General features: G+C 38.2%; 1 protein-coding gene across 2 annotated transcripts in view; it reads left to right on the forward strand.

The window, feature by feature from the left end:
- The window catches only part of Hpse2 (heparanase 2 (inactive)), a 596,152-nt gene that overhangs the window by 365,954 nt on the left and 215,588 nt on the right, over positions 1-14,610 (forward strand). For both annotated transcript variants that reach the window (XM_005063570.4, XM_005063571.4), the window contains one exon: positions 13,028-13,199. In XM_005063570.4, the coding sequence (XP_005063627.1) occupies positions 13,028-13,199 (172 nt within the window). The remainder of the gene's footprint in view (positions 1-13,027; positions 13,200-14,610) is intronic.

Consider the following 14,610-nt stretch of genomic DNA (forward strand, 5'->3'; position numbering starts at 1 on the left):
CAGCATAACTGTCAATATGGAATAACACCAAAATAGTTAAGAATAGTAGATGTAATTAATTCACACCACATAGTTCTCTCTGGATACCTCCTTCCAAAATGATGGAAATCACACACACACACACACACACACACACACACACACACCTACAGAGAGAGAGGGGGAATGAAAAGGAAAAGAAAAAGAAAACAAAAAAAACAGTATGTTGATCAGTGACTAAGAATTGATGTTAACCCAGTTAACCCATATAAAACCTGAGCTTTATCGTTCAGGGTATAGTGCAGAGAACACTGGCCCTGAAAGATGATCTTTATAAAATAGCTCATTGGTTCTTTGCCAGACAAATTCTTGGAGCACTATATGCATTGCACAGGTGCACTTACTCATATTTATTGCATAGTGGAATTTGAAGTTTCCCTAGCAAGAAGGCAAAGGAGAATAAAAATAAAAAGAAATTCCATATATTTTAATAGTATCCATCAATGGAACCAAACATACATCTTCTTCTCTCTTCTATTCTCTCTTCCATTCCAGGAGTAGAGGAAATTTGAAAAGAATTTTGGGGTAAAGTAATAGAGACTTTACTAAATCAGGAGATAAATGATTTGCCTTTGTTCTGGGTTTGTTTGGTTGTTTTTTTTAAAATATATTATGCTACATAAGTAAAATGTTTGGTTTTAAATTATTCTTTAAAAGGAAACTAGTTACAGATAAGCTAGAAAAATCAAAACTTACCCATGGATGATTGATGAGAACACTGTTTTAGAGTTTCTGAGATCTTGGAGTGTGAGAGTTTGTTCAGCTAAAATAAATCTTCATCTGGAATAACTGGAGCAGTTAGATAGTAAGACCTAGTGAGGAGAGAGCAGTACATATCTTTCTATACAGTTCTCTATTAAGAACTGCCCCTCCTGTCTATTCTTTCCTTCAAACTGCCCTACATAGTTGAGAGAAGGAGTTAAGTACATTCAAATAGTGTTATTACTTGGCCACAAACCACATGATTCTCACCATCATTCTTTTAAATTCCTCTTCAGAACATAACAAAGTAAAGGATCATTTGAAGGGAGGTGAAAAGGTACCACCATGGATGTGAAACAGGGATGTAGAGGGAGCTGGAGAAGCACAGAGCCATATTCAGGGATTTAAAAGTCAACAAAGCAAAAGGAAAGCATGAGTTGTGAGTGTTTGCTGGGTCAGTTTGACTCTCTATCCTGTACAATTTTAGCATGGCCCTTTCTTTTCCTTCCTTCTCTTTTATGTGTCTTAGTTTCAATTCGCAGACATCTCAAGCACATTCTCACTTAGAAACCCACCCTTCCAAGCAGGGCATGATCATTTTCAGGTTGCAAGTAAAGTTGGTAGAGAAGTAACTGTGCTATTGCATAATTGGTTATGTCAATTACTTGGTACTTCTTATAGCAGAATCTGATCTTACAGGGTTCCAATACATTCTGTTCACAATTTTCTGTGTTGTATATGTGTCCTTTCCCTGCTCAAAATTATCTTTATGTTCATCATTCTTGCCTAGACTTGTCTCTCCAGATTTCTGTTCATTTTCTTTTCTATGACTTTATCTTTTTTGATAGAATGAATGCTTAAGACTCTGGCCAATCCCCATCTCCCATCCCTCCATCTGCCCATCTTCTCTTAACAAGCACATCAGCTCAAGAGCAAACCCCAGTGTGTGAAAAACAAAGCAGGCATTTTTCTCAGCCCAACTGAGAGCCAGGTAAAAGTTAAATAAAAATAAGAACATTTGGATGGATAGTACAATAATAACTTCCAGAATGGCTGGATTTCAGGTACCTAAATCTACTTTTCAATTTCTCCTTCAAAGTCAAAGAATAATGAGGACTACACTCACCAAAGTAAGGCATATCTATTATCAAGAAGCAGAAATTAATGTTTGGTATTCAAAAGTCTAAGAAGCAAGACTTTCTTGACACAAGATTTTGAATGAGTTTATTCTGTGGCTATGAAGTATATGTGATGTTAAATATCCATAAATTGTAAACTTTCTAACTGATTAATACTGAATGGTAATTATAATGTATTAATCATCAATGAACTGTGAACAAAACAATAATAGAGAATTCTGAAACTGGGATGCAAACTGGGGAAATATAGAAGAATTACAGTTCAACTCTGCCCTAGGGAAGCAGTGTTCTCCTTTAGAAAGCCCTATTTAATAATAAAATTTACTGTAAAATAACACACTATTTTTAATTGAATGACCACAATCCTACATTGTGAGTTGCCAATACATTATAGAAATTCTTATTTCCATAAACTAGTAAAATCTACTACAGTTAATTCAGTCAGTCAGTGCCATACATCTGTGTCCACACTAGGCCCATGTGTGGTCACTTGTGCACCTCTGATTTTAGCTACCAAATTCAGTTCCTTAGAGTCTACTAAGTCGTTTGACAAAACAAAAACTTTGGCTTTAGGAAGCTTAGCCTTCTAAAGATGATGTTTATTGTCATACTAGCTACTCAGCTCTACTCATTTTTTGATGAACATTTACTTGGCTTTCAGTTCGAAATAACTGTAATTCATAAATAATATCTGTACACTTTTACTATGTATATCTGTATATGTGATAGCTTTGCAAAACCCAAACATGAGTTGAACTACAATTTTAAACATATTATCAGTTATTTATGGGTATAAATCATAGCTTGCAGAAGTGTCCCAGAGGATGTAGTTTTGATGTTCAGGCAAGACCAGTAGAAATAAAATAGGAGGAGGCAACGTAACACTGTAGTTTCTGCGTGCATTTGCTTCCCTCCTTTCCCATTTACAGTCTGCATCTCAGTTCTACCTTCTCCTCGCTGCTGCCTGCTGTGCACATCCCACACATATTAACATGATGCTCATTCATTCTTGTGATAGATGTGTATGTGTGGGGCACACACTACGCAAAATAGTATATCAAGTTTGAGGTAGAAGTGAAAGTATATCCCTGGGGCTCCATGATGGTTCAACTTGGTTGATGGAAAAGTATCTAGTAAGACATACTTCTAATTGCGTCTGCATTTATAGAAGGGGAAACTAAGTGGAGGAAGGCCTGCCTGAATGTCCATCACCCTAAAGAGTGGGCAATGATTGTAGAATAAAAGGGAAGAAGGATATCTATTAGTGAGAGCATCCTCTCTCTCTCTCTCTCTCTCTCTCTCTCTGTGTGTGTGTGTGTGTGTGTGTGTGTGTGTTCCTTATCTTTGCCACATACTCCTGTTGCCATGTTATTCTGCTCACCTCAGGCCCAAAGTAAGGCAGTTCGTCTGTTGTGTCAAAATCAACTCCTCTTCCCTTAAAATTGTTTCTCTCAGCCATTTCTTACAGTGATAGGAACTCCAACATACAAACACACACATGCATGCATCATGTACATCCACACTCATATGCACTCATGCACACAGATACATATGCAAAATTGGCACCAAGAAGTAAGATAAGCTGAAAATATGTCTCAGAAACCTTTTGAAGTAGTTTTGGGTAGGATTGGAGATGCACACTAGAGAAACCCTAGAATGATATAACGAGAGCCTAATAGGCGATGCTGGTAGAAACACCGATGGCCAGAAAGCCCATAGAACTGTCAATATGTCAAGACTATGTCTGATAGGCAATGCTGGTAGAAACACCGATGGCCAGAAAGCCCATAGAACTGTCAATATGTCAAGACTATGTCTGTGACATTTCACATAGGAATAAGTAATCCATTGAGATTGTATTGGAGGGCCCCATTGTGCTGAGGCTCCATACAGCCTGCAATCCCAGGCCCATGATGCCTGTGATGGACCCTGGCCAAGGGCCCAGTTGTGCCCAGGTTTGCCACCATCCGCAACACACAATCCATAACCAGGCCCTGTTACTGCAGCACCACCAGTGCTTGAGGTACCAAAGCATCCACGTGCTGTTTCAGGATGGTGTCATCCAGTGCACCGAGAGAGTGTCACTGAAGCTAAAATGTTCTTGCCTGTCATGGACATTGGCAACTCATCTCAAAGCTAACCCTTTATGTGGGCAATGGCTTTGAGTTCATGAAACAGAACCAAGATGCCTTCAACTCATCATTACCGAATTCTCAGACCCAATTGGCCCTGCAGAGAGTTCCTTCAAAGCTCAAACAGAGTCAGGAAAAAGAGAGGGAGAGAAGAGGAAGGGAGAGGAGGACATGAGGGAGCAGGAAGGTTGAGTTGGGGGAAGAATAGAGGAGAGCAGGAAAGGAGATACCATAATAGAGAGAGCCATTCTAGGTTTGAGGGGAGATCTGGCACTAGTGAGATCTCCAGAGATCTACAAGGATGACACCAACTGGCAAACTAAGCAGTAGTGGATAGACTACATTAAATCCCCCTCCCTAATAAAGATTTTGATGACGGTCTTACATACCATCCTAGAACCTCCATTCAGTGACAGAAGGAAGCAGAGGCAGACACCCACAGCTAAACACTGAACTGAACTCCTGGAACCCAGTGACAGAGAGGAAGGAGTGATGAGCAAAGGGGTCAAGACTGTGCTGGTGAAACCCAGAGAAACAGTTGACCTGAACAAGGGGGGAGATCTTGGACCCCAGACTGATGGCTGAGAGACCAGCATGAGACTGATCCAGACCCCCTGAACGTGGGTATCAGTGAGGAGACTCAGGCAATCTATGTGGTTTGGGGGCAGTAGATCAGTATTTATATCCTTGGCACACAAATGGACTTTGGGGATCCATCCCACAATGAGGGATGCTTTCTCAATCTGGACACTTTTAGGAGGGCCTGGGACCAGAACAAAATGACAGACCCTAGAGATCCCCCATGGAGGGCCTTACCCTCCCTGGGGAATGGAGTGGGGATTGGGTGGGGGGCTAGGGGGTCTGGTGGGGGGAGTGGGCGTGGAGGGGAGGGAGAGGGAGCTGGGACTAAAATGGGAAGCAAACTTGTTCCTAATTTAAATATATAATTAAAAAGTGTAAAAAAAAGCTCATGAAAACAGCACTCAAGGAAGACAGCATCCTTTGCTGCCAGGGCAAGTGTCAGTGGATATACCTGGACCTCATCAAGGAAATGAGGCACTTCTGCAAATCCCTGATGCCTTTAATGGGCTATGCCTACTGCACCATCCTCATCTACTCCAGTGGCTAGATCAGCTTCATACTGTGCAGCAAAAGCCCAGCACCAACTTCCTTCGCGGATCCCATGCAGCAACTGACACAGGCCTAGGTGGAGCAGATGCAGGTGAAATACTCTCAGACATGCACTGCACAGCTTTTATGCAAGGCCCCTAACGATATAAGCTGAGCCCAGGTACCACTGCGTTACCACATGAAACCTCAATTGGATTGGACCAAGGACCTTCCAAGGTGGTTGGGGTCCCACCAGCCCTGGACCAGACTCCCAGGTGACTCTTGCCTATCAACCAAGTGTTACAGGCCCTAGAACGCTGCCTGGCCTGCTCTGCTGGGTGAACTCAGCCAGTCTCTGTGTGTGTCTCTCTTTCTATGTCCATGCATTCATCCCCAAGCTTATACCAGCTGGGTACAGCACCATCTATGGCCTCCATCACCCAACAACAAACACATATATTTATAACAAGTGTAAAGAGAGAATTGTATTAGAGGCCATCCGTGATACATTGTGACTAAGAAATTATCTATTTTTGTCCATTCCTTGACACTTTGTAGAAGGTTTAGATTAAGGGTGATGGACTAATTAACTGGCAAAGGAAATTTTATTGCCGTCAGTTCTGAATTCTGGCTATAGGAAGAGTTTTGATGGTTGCCTTTATCTGTGTTTATGGTAAAATTTGGGCGAAACAAAAAGCATAACGGAAAGATTTGAAGAACTTGCAGCTTGGGCAAAAGACACATACACAAATTTGGGACTGAGGAGAGTGTAGTAGTTGAAGATATCAGTCTTATTTTAAAAAATAATGACTTACACTTTGCATCAGGACAATAAAGATACCTTGTGTCTTGGAAGCTGGCCAGACCCCAGAATCAAGGGTATAAAGAAGTAATTTATTTGAATAATTTGCTTGGAGAAGAGTGTTCAGACTGTGCTGTCAGAACAGAGCTTCCTGGAGAAGTGTTGCCATACATCCAACCACCCATGTGCTCTGCTGCTGAGGCCAGGGTCCAGGAGGGCCAAGTAACCACTTGAGCTAGTAGCACACCTTAGTGCTGTCCATCTGTTGCTTGTTTTTAGGCAAACAAAACATGAGGGTTACAGGGTCCTGGAGACTTCTACCCAGTTTCAAATGAAAACCTGGAAGGCAGGCTAATGTATAGCAGAGATAGAACCCTTCCTTTCAGGGGGTCCCCAGAAGAGCAATGCAGGAAGTTCTTAGAGTGAAGTTGAAGGTGTGTGGAAGACCACAGGGAGTTGAAGATTCCAGGAACATGGAACACTTGCCAAGGAAATCCACAGGCAAGAGGAGAAACTGCTTAGCAGAGAGACAGGTGGGCTGAAATTCACAATAGGGTTTGAAGTTGTCTAAGCTCTTTGAAACTCACATCACACCACCATGTGCCTGCAGATGCTAGACGTGCATCCATACTATATGATGCTTGCCCTACTGGAGTTCAGTCTTATATTGGTTTCATCCCTCCCACACCATCGTTCTTCCTTCTGGAATTGGCAGTACTTACCTGTGTCACTGTATACTGCAAATGTTCTTTTCATTTTTTTCATTTTATAGAGGCTCACAGTTAAGTGTTTATTTTGAATTTCAGTAGAAAAGAAAAAATCCACATTGAACTTGAACTTTTGAGCAATATTGGAACTGTCGAGAATTTGGTAAAAGATTCATGTGTTTTCAGTGAATACACAGAATAAAGGATGTATATACTCTTCAAGAATTTATTACCTAAATTCAAAGATAGAATAAATTTAAAACTACTCATTACTACTATAATGGGAGGGCATTTTTAATTTGAAAACACTAAATTACAAATCATAAAAGTTGTTTAGCCAACATAAATGTGGATTAAAAATATATATTAGTCACAATTATTGATAGATTATTAGGCAATTTTAAGTATTTTAGAAATACTTAAGTAGCTTGTAGAACTGATACTGACTCTGTTTACAGATATGTGACTTCAATGACATATCAATGACTTTTCTAATTGTAGTCTACAAGCAACTGTAAACATAATACAGTTTTTTGCTTATAATATTGAATATGTAACAGCAGGTCACAATTCACAAGAGATAAGGCCAAAGGCCAAATTCTGAATCATATTTAAAACTTTAAACCATGATTATGATTATGTGGCATCCTAGAAAAAGCAAAACCACACATATAGAGTAAATGGAGAAGACATTTCCAGAAGTTCTGGGAAGAAGAAGAAGGGAAATGAATATGTGATCAAGCAGGATATTTAAAGTAATAAATTAACACACTATGTTACTGTAACTATAAATACATAATCTTATGAACATTCCAATGTCCACACTGTAATACAAAGAGTATGTCATAATAAATATTATAGACTTTAGTACCAAAATAATATATCAATACTGGTTTATCAACTGTAACAATCTACCAAGCCAAGGCAAGGCTTCTAAACTATGGGAAAATGAGTATGTGTTTGAGTGTGTACACACCTGTGTGTGGTGTATACACACCTATAGTAGGAGAGCACAAACTATACAGGTCTTCTTTTACTGTATGCTAGACTCTCTGTAATAGTAAAATTGTTCTAAAATGCAAAAATGAACTACACTAAGAAACATAGATTATAAACCATGATGAAAATGAACACTTTATGAAGGTGAGTGTAATTTTCTATGTGGGTTTCACTTTGTATTAAACACAACACTGGAAGCAGTTGACAGAATGTCGTTAAACAGAATTAACATGGACACATTTCGAAAGGAGATGCACAGATGGCCAATAACCACATGAAAGCATATTTAACATCATTAGCCACCGTAGAAAAGTAAATCAGTGTTTCACTCTTAAGTATGTTAGCCATAGATTTTTCTCATGTAATTTTTAGTAGGATAAGGAAGTTTTCCTTCTAGTCAGAGTTTGTTGGGAGGATTTATCATTTGCCGAAAGCCTTTTTGTGTTTGCACGTATTGATGTTGTACTCCAGTTGTCTAATCCATCAAAACAATCGTTTATATTCTTCAGATTGACATCCAATCAACCTTGCAATCCTTGCATTAGTCCCACTTGATCATAAAGTTTGATTTTTTTGTGTGCCTCTGAAATTGATTTGTATATATTTTGTGGTGATTTTTTAAATCTATGTTTGTGAGTAATATTCATCTGTAGTTTTTCCTTAATGGCTCTGTCTACCATTGGTAACAGAAATATTAGCCTCATAAAATAAATTGTGAAGAATGCTCCCTTCATCTGTTTTCTGGAAGACTTGTGAAGAACTGATATTTCTTCCAGTGCTTAATTAATATATTTGAATCTAGGACTCTTAGAGAAAAGTTTTTTTAATTACTAGTTCAATGTGTCTTTTCTTTTCCATGTTTATTTAGATTTTCAACTTTCTTTGAGTCTGGTGCTTTGTTTATTTTGTGAAATGGACTATCTGTAACTTAGGATAGCCTCAGACTTGCTATGTATCTTATGCTGGCCTTGAACTCATAATTTCTCCTGCCTCAGTCTTCTAAATGCAGGGATTATGCACATGAGCTACCAGAGTAAGATAAGTCAGTTTTAATAATGTGTGTCTTTCTTGAATGAATATTTTTCATCAATTCACTGTCCAGACCATTTCCATAGAGTTATTCTTAGGAGTCCTTTACCAGTTTAACTGTTTGAGGTCCTTTACAAGTCTTTCATTATTAACTTTATTAATCAATGACTTTTCCATTTTCTACCTAAAGGAATGTCAATTCTTACTCACTTAGGCATCTTCCTCATCCCTTTCTAAATTTTTTATCAGAAACTTTTCATACAAATATCTTGAGCCTGTTTTGCTCTCCTTCAACTCCTACCAGATCTTCCTTGAGCACTCAACTTCATCTTCTGTCTTCCTCCACCCCCCCCAACTCCACAAGACAAACATCAAACAAAGCAACAAACAAAAAGGAAAAAAGGGACAAAAACCAAGAGGACCAAAATCCCACAAAACCCAAACCAGCTTCTTGAACTGTACACCAGGTCCCTATATGGGGTTGTGTAATTGAATTTGGGGTTGAAAAAATGCCAACAGAAAAATTTTAAATGTGCAATGACTAAAAATTAATTTGAAATTATCCCAGTGTCATTGTAAAATTCTTTGACAACAGAAACTTTAAGGGGAGATATTTTAGGCTTACAATTCCAAATTACAACTCATCTTTGGAGGGAAGTTAGGGCAAGGCATGGAGCAGCTATCCACAGTCGAGAACACAGAATGAGTGCATGCATTCCCAGCATTTCCACTACTCTTCTCACTTTCTCTGCTTTTACACAGAGCAGACCCATACACTAGAAATGGTGCCACCCACAGTGGGTTGGATCTTCCCGTACCAATTAACAATAAAACAATCCTTAACAAACGTGGCCACAGGCCTACCCAACCTCGGGTGATTCTAGATAGTGTCAAGTTGACAGTTAAAATCAACCATCAAATGTGTAGAGTCCGAGGTGTTTCTGCATCACGTGACTTGGTTCTGTACACATACTGCACATTCTTTGTATTATGTTTGCCTTTGTGCCAGGCATCCTTAATCTGCCTGTCACACCTCAGCTCAGATTTGATAATGCTATGTATTATGAATTTTCTCTTAAATGCAAAGTTTTCTGCTCTCATAGAAACACATGTATATCATAATTATGGAAAACAAAGATTCTTAATATTTTTGTGACAGCGCTCCTTGGTATGTGAATAGCAAATTAATAATATTTCCAGATTGGATTGTGTCAGAAAGTTTGATTTCAAAATCTGGTATTTGAGTTGCTGACTTGAGTTTCATTTTTTAAAATTATTAAGTTAATTTTGTTTGGAATTAGGACAGAATTTTCTGAAATGGTCCCAAGCATACTTTTGTCATTTTGTACTTTTAATTATATACAAAGAAGTTCTAAATGTTGGTGATTATGTAGTCAAAGTATTAATCAACTCTGAAAACACTGACGATATTTATGTTCTGAAGGATCAAATATTCATCCAAGATTTAATATTTACTTATTTGTGTGGGTGGGTGCTTTATCAGCATGTATGTCTGTGTACCGTATGAGTGCAATGCCTCAGGAAGCCAGAAAAAGACATTAGGTGCCTTGAGGCTGGTCACAGATGGTTATCAGCAACCGTGTGTGTGCTGGGGATCAAACTCGGATCCTCCTAAAGATCAACCAGTATCCTTCACTGGCTCTTAATGTCTCCATCCTCATTGTTTAATCCTATATAGAAAATAAATATGTCTATATATCTCTTTAGTATGTAATTTGCTTTCCTTTTAACAACTGGTAAATTTTTGTATAACAAAGAATCAAAGTTATCTTCTTTTTTTAAAAAAAATGAGATGTATTTGTTATTTTCATTTTACCTGTATGAGTGTTTTGCCTGCATGTATTTACATGGAAGCCAGAAGAGGGCACAAGATACTCTGCAACTGATATCAAAGACAGATAATTGCCCTGTGGGTGTTGGGAACCAAATCTAGGTAATTGCAAGAGCATAACATAACAGCCCATACTGTTAATCACAGAGCCATCTCTCCAGCCCCTAAAATCAATTTCTTCATTATTATCAGTAATTGTTTGATTATACAGATATATATGTGGTCACATAAAATTGTGATGCGTTATCTCATCATCATCTGTTTTCAAGCAACACTAATTTAAATCCAGATTAATAAAGAAATGCATTTCACAGATTTTTGAATATATCATCTTATTTTCTTCTTGCCTCCTTTGTTGCTGATTTAGAAAGCCTCAGTTTTTAATCTCATTCTCTTTTCCTGTATGTGCTGTGTCATTTCAGTTTGAGTGTCTTTTTATAGTGTCTTTATATCCCTCTTTGATAAGTCAGTAACATGCTTTCCATTAATTCTTTTGTTCTTGTTAGTTCTCTGAACACATGTATAATTTTGAAGTTCTTATATGCCAAATAATCTAATGTTAAAGGCTTCAAAGAGGCATTTTCTATTGACTGCTATGTTTCCTTTCTTGTGTATGGTTATACCTTCCTTCCACATTCATAATTGTGTTCTTGAAAGTAATGCATTTTAGATAATATATTAGAAGGATGTATAATTCTTAGTTGCCCATCCCAGAGATTGAGTTTATTGGTTTTTCAGTTACCAGGACTAAAATTCTAGTCTATCACTCCTAAGTCAGGTAGTTACTGATGTCTCCAATTAAAAAATTAAATTCTTTAGGCACTGGAGAGTGGCTCAGTGGTTCAGAGTACTGTTTGCTCTTCCAGAGGACCTAAGTTGAATTCCTGGCACCCATAGAGTGGTTCATAACCCTTTATAACTCTAGTCCCAGGGGATCTGATACCCTCTTCTGGCCTCTGAGGGCATTGAGTGCTCATTGTACACAGACATACATGCAAAAAACCACCAGTACAATTAAATGTTTATTTGTTTGTTAATTAATCCTTTGAGGATATTTTAAGGTCAACTTCCTAGGGATTGCCTTCACATTGATACAAATTAATAATGAGTCAATAATTGATCAGAGATGTGCTTACTTAACTGTTAAAGGTTGGTTTTCTGTCCCAACTGGTTCCACTGCCATTTCAGTCCCAAATGAACACACAGATGCTATATTAATTATAAAATTGTTGGCTGGCGGCTAGTGCTTCTTATTGGCTAGTTCTGTCTTATTAACCCATTTCTATCAATGTAAGTATTTCCACGTTGTCTTGGCTTACCAGCGAACACCCAGATTTGCTTCTCCTCTGGCAGCATACATGATGACGCCTTCTGCCTATGCTTCCCAGAATTTTCCTCATCTCCTAGCTCTGCCCATCTCCTGCCTGATCAATCAGTGTTTTATTCATCAACTAATAAGAGAAACAAATATACACAAGACATCCCCATTACTTAACTGAGCCAATAAGGCTAGGCAGTAGATATGCTGATGAATGAGAAACAGTAAATACTTGGGTAGTAATATGGCATCTGTGTCTCCCCTGTGAGAGTTCTAGGGTTCATATTCATGTGTGAGTACGTCAAAATCTAAAGCTCTCTACAGATCCCCTGAATATATGTAGCCTTATTGTAAGACAAGTGATCAGTTTTCACTGCAGCAGTCTTATTCCCACAAATTTCTCTTAAAAATTCATGTGATTCTGATAATCTATGCCTTATTCCTACCAGAATCACAGCTTCATACTGTCTGAGATAGGTCTGTGTGCAATAAACCTCCTTAAGCAGGTAATCCTTCTTACCATTTGTATTAGTTTCCTAGGTTTTTCAATAACAAATTATTGTGGCTTAAAATAAAGAAGCACGTTTTATTTTATTGTTTATGAAGCCACAAGTCTGAAATCAAAATATTAGCATGGTTGCTTTCTTTTGCAAGCTCTGAAGGAGAATCTGTTCCATTCCTCTCTCCTAGCTTCTGGAACTGCCAGAATCCTTTAGCGTAGCAGCATCTCTCCAGGCTTTTGGTTGGTATCACACAGCCTTTTTTCCTGTGTCCATGCATCTGAAGGTTCTTTACCTTTGTATTGCAAACACAGCAGTCATTAGATATAGGACCCTCCCTAATCCTATGTCTCCATAGTAACATTGCATCCTCAGTGATCCTATTTCCAAATCAGATCACAAAGTTTTAGTACACAAATTTGGGGAGACAGTATTCCCTTCACTATAAAGTATCACTAAAAGTAAGTATGATCTCTTTTGTGAATTGGGTAATGTTTTATGAAGATAAGTTTAGATTGAATGGAACATCAAGTTGGTAGTACTAACATGACAGTTTCTGTGTTCCTTAAGGTAACTTATGTCCTCCTTTTATTATTTTGTTCATGCTGTTAAGAAAAAGACACAGTTCTGTGGAAAGGAAAGGGCTGGCAGAATCTTCCTCTTCTCCATTCTAATTTATATGTCTGTTTTTAATCTAGAGCCAAATAACTATCGGAGCATGCATGGTCGGGCAGTAAATGGTAGCCAGTTGGGAAAGGATTACATCCAGCTGAAGAGGCTGCTGCAACCCATCCGGATTTACTCCAGAGCCAGCTTGTATGGCCCTAATATTGGACGGCCCAGGAAGAACGTCATTGCTCTCCTAGATGGGTAGGTCAGATTATTTAGCTGTCCTTACTGCATTGCTCATTAAATATAATGGAATGAAGTATTTGTGTTTATTCTGGTTATTTTCATATTTAAGAGGAAAAGGGACTTTCTCGTAGTTGTTTGCTTCTGAACCGAGATTCTTCAACAAACAATAGGCTCAGGGTTTGGGGGGAGTGGCATATCTTAGTATCTAGGTGGCTTGAACAGAATGTATTGTTTGCAAAAAAGTCATTTGATATAGGATTTTATTGAATCATTTCATGTTTTTAAACGATTGGGAAACATTATACATATTTACAAATTAAAATAGAACTGAACTAATACTTTAGTAGCCGACATTCATTATAACTGTTATCACTTGCTTGATTTTGACTGACCTGACAAACATCTTTCGTGTGATGGTGCAAAGCATGATGTTAAATGTTCTCTAACTCAGCTCAGGCAATGGGCTAGTCTCAACTGAATTATATATATATCATACAGATTTAGTTTAGTTATACAGGGTTGGAAGAAATGCTTGACCATGAATTTGTTGCCAGCAATTAGGAAGAATTTCAATTAGAGAGAACCACATTAGAGTTGTGGAGGCTTAATATAGATATATATTAAATTAAGGCACAAAATGAAAATGTAACTGGAGCAAGAATAAGAATAATGAGGTTGGGAGATTCACATGTTATATGTGGTGTGTAGTTTGAATCTAGAGTAGGAATGGTTATCCATGAATTTCAATGTGAGTAAGATAGCTTCCAATGATGTGTGTGGACCAAGAAGTTAGATAAAAGTCATGGAAGCATAAGCAAACGGAAAGAATAAAGGGTGTTTCCAGAATGACTGTGTGTCTCCATGGCTTGTAGGATACCTTTCATTTTTGATTACTCAGTCTTGATTTGAGCTTGTGAACATACCAGACTTTACAGAAGGTCTGGAGAAAGCACAGAGATTTATATTATAACCACCATTAAGGTGGGGTGATGCAGAAATATTAAACTACACAAAATATGGATGTCCTATGATATTTATTGAAAGAGAAATCACACGTGAAAAGCCTAGAAAGCTGAGAACCAAAGGTCCTCACGCTGCTCTCCAGGCCAAAACTGAAACCCAAAGAGTGAGAGTCTCCTATCCCTAGCTTAATTTGTCCCCATATTGTTCTACATACCCATGAACACACCCACACGGGAGTGGTTAGTGCTAAGGATACATAAAATCTTTCCATACAGTGGGGTTTAGGCATTTTTCTCCATATTAGTCATTGCATTTTTACCTCAATGACCTTTCTAAATCTCCTCTTCATTCCTTCTTTCCTTTTCTTGCTCAAGAGCTATTTACTTCCTTTTGGTTGAAAAATTGTATGGCCTTGGTCCCTATTCATTAGCTAGGGGCTTCCTTCTTCATGCTCATTGAACTT

This window comes from Mesocricetus auratus, unplaced genomic scaffold (genome assembly GCF_017639785.1).
Source record: "Mesocricetus auratus isolate SY011 unplaced genomic scaffold, BCM_Maur_2.0 Super-Scaffold_4256, whole genome shotgun sequence".
In the NCBI taxonomy this organism is placed as follows: Eukaryota; Metazoa; Chordata; class Mammalia; order Rodentia; family Cricetidae; genus Mesocricetus; species Mesocricetus auratus.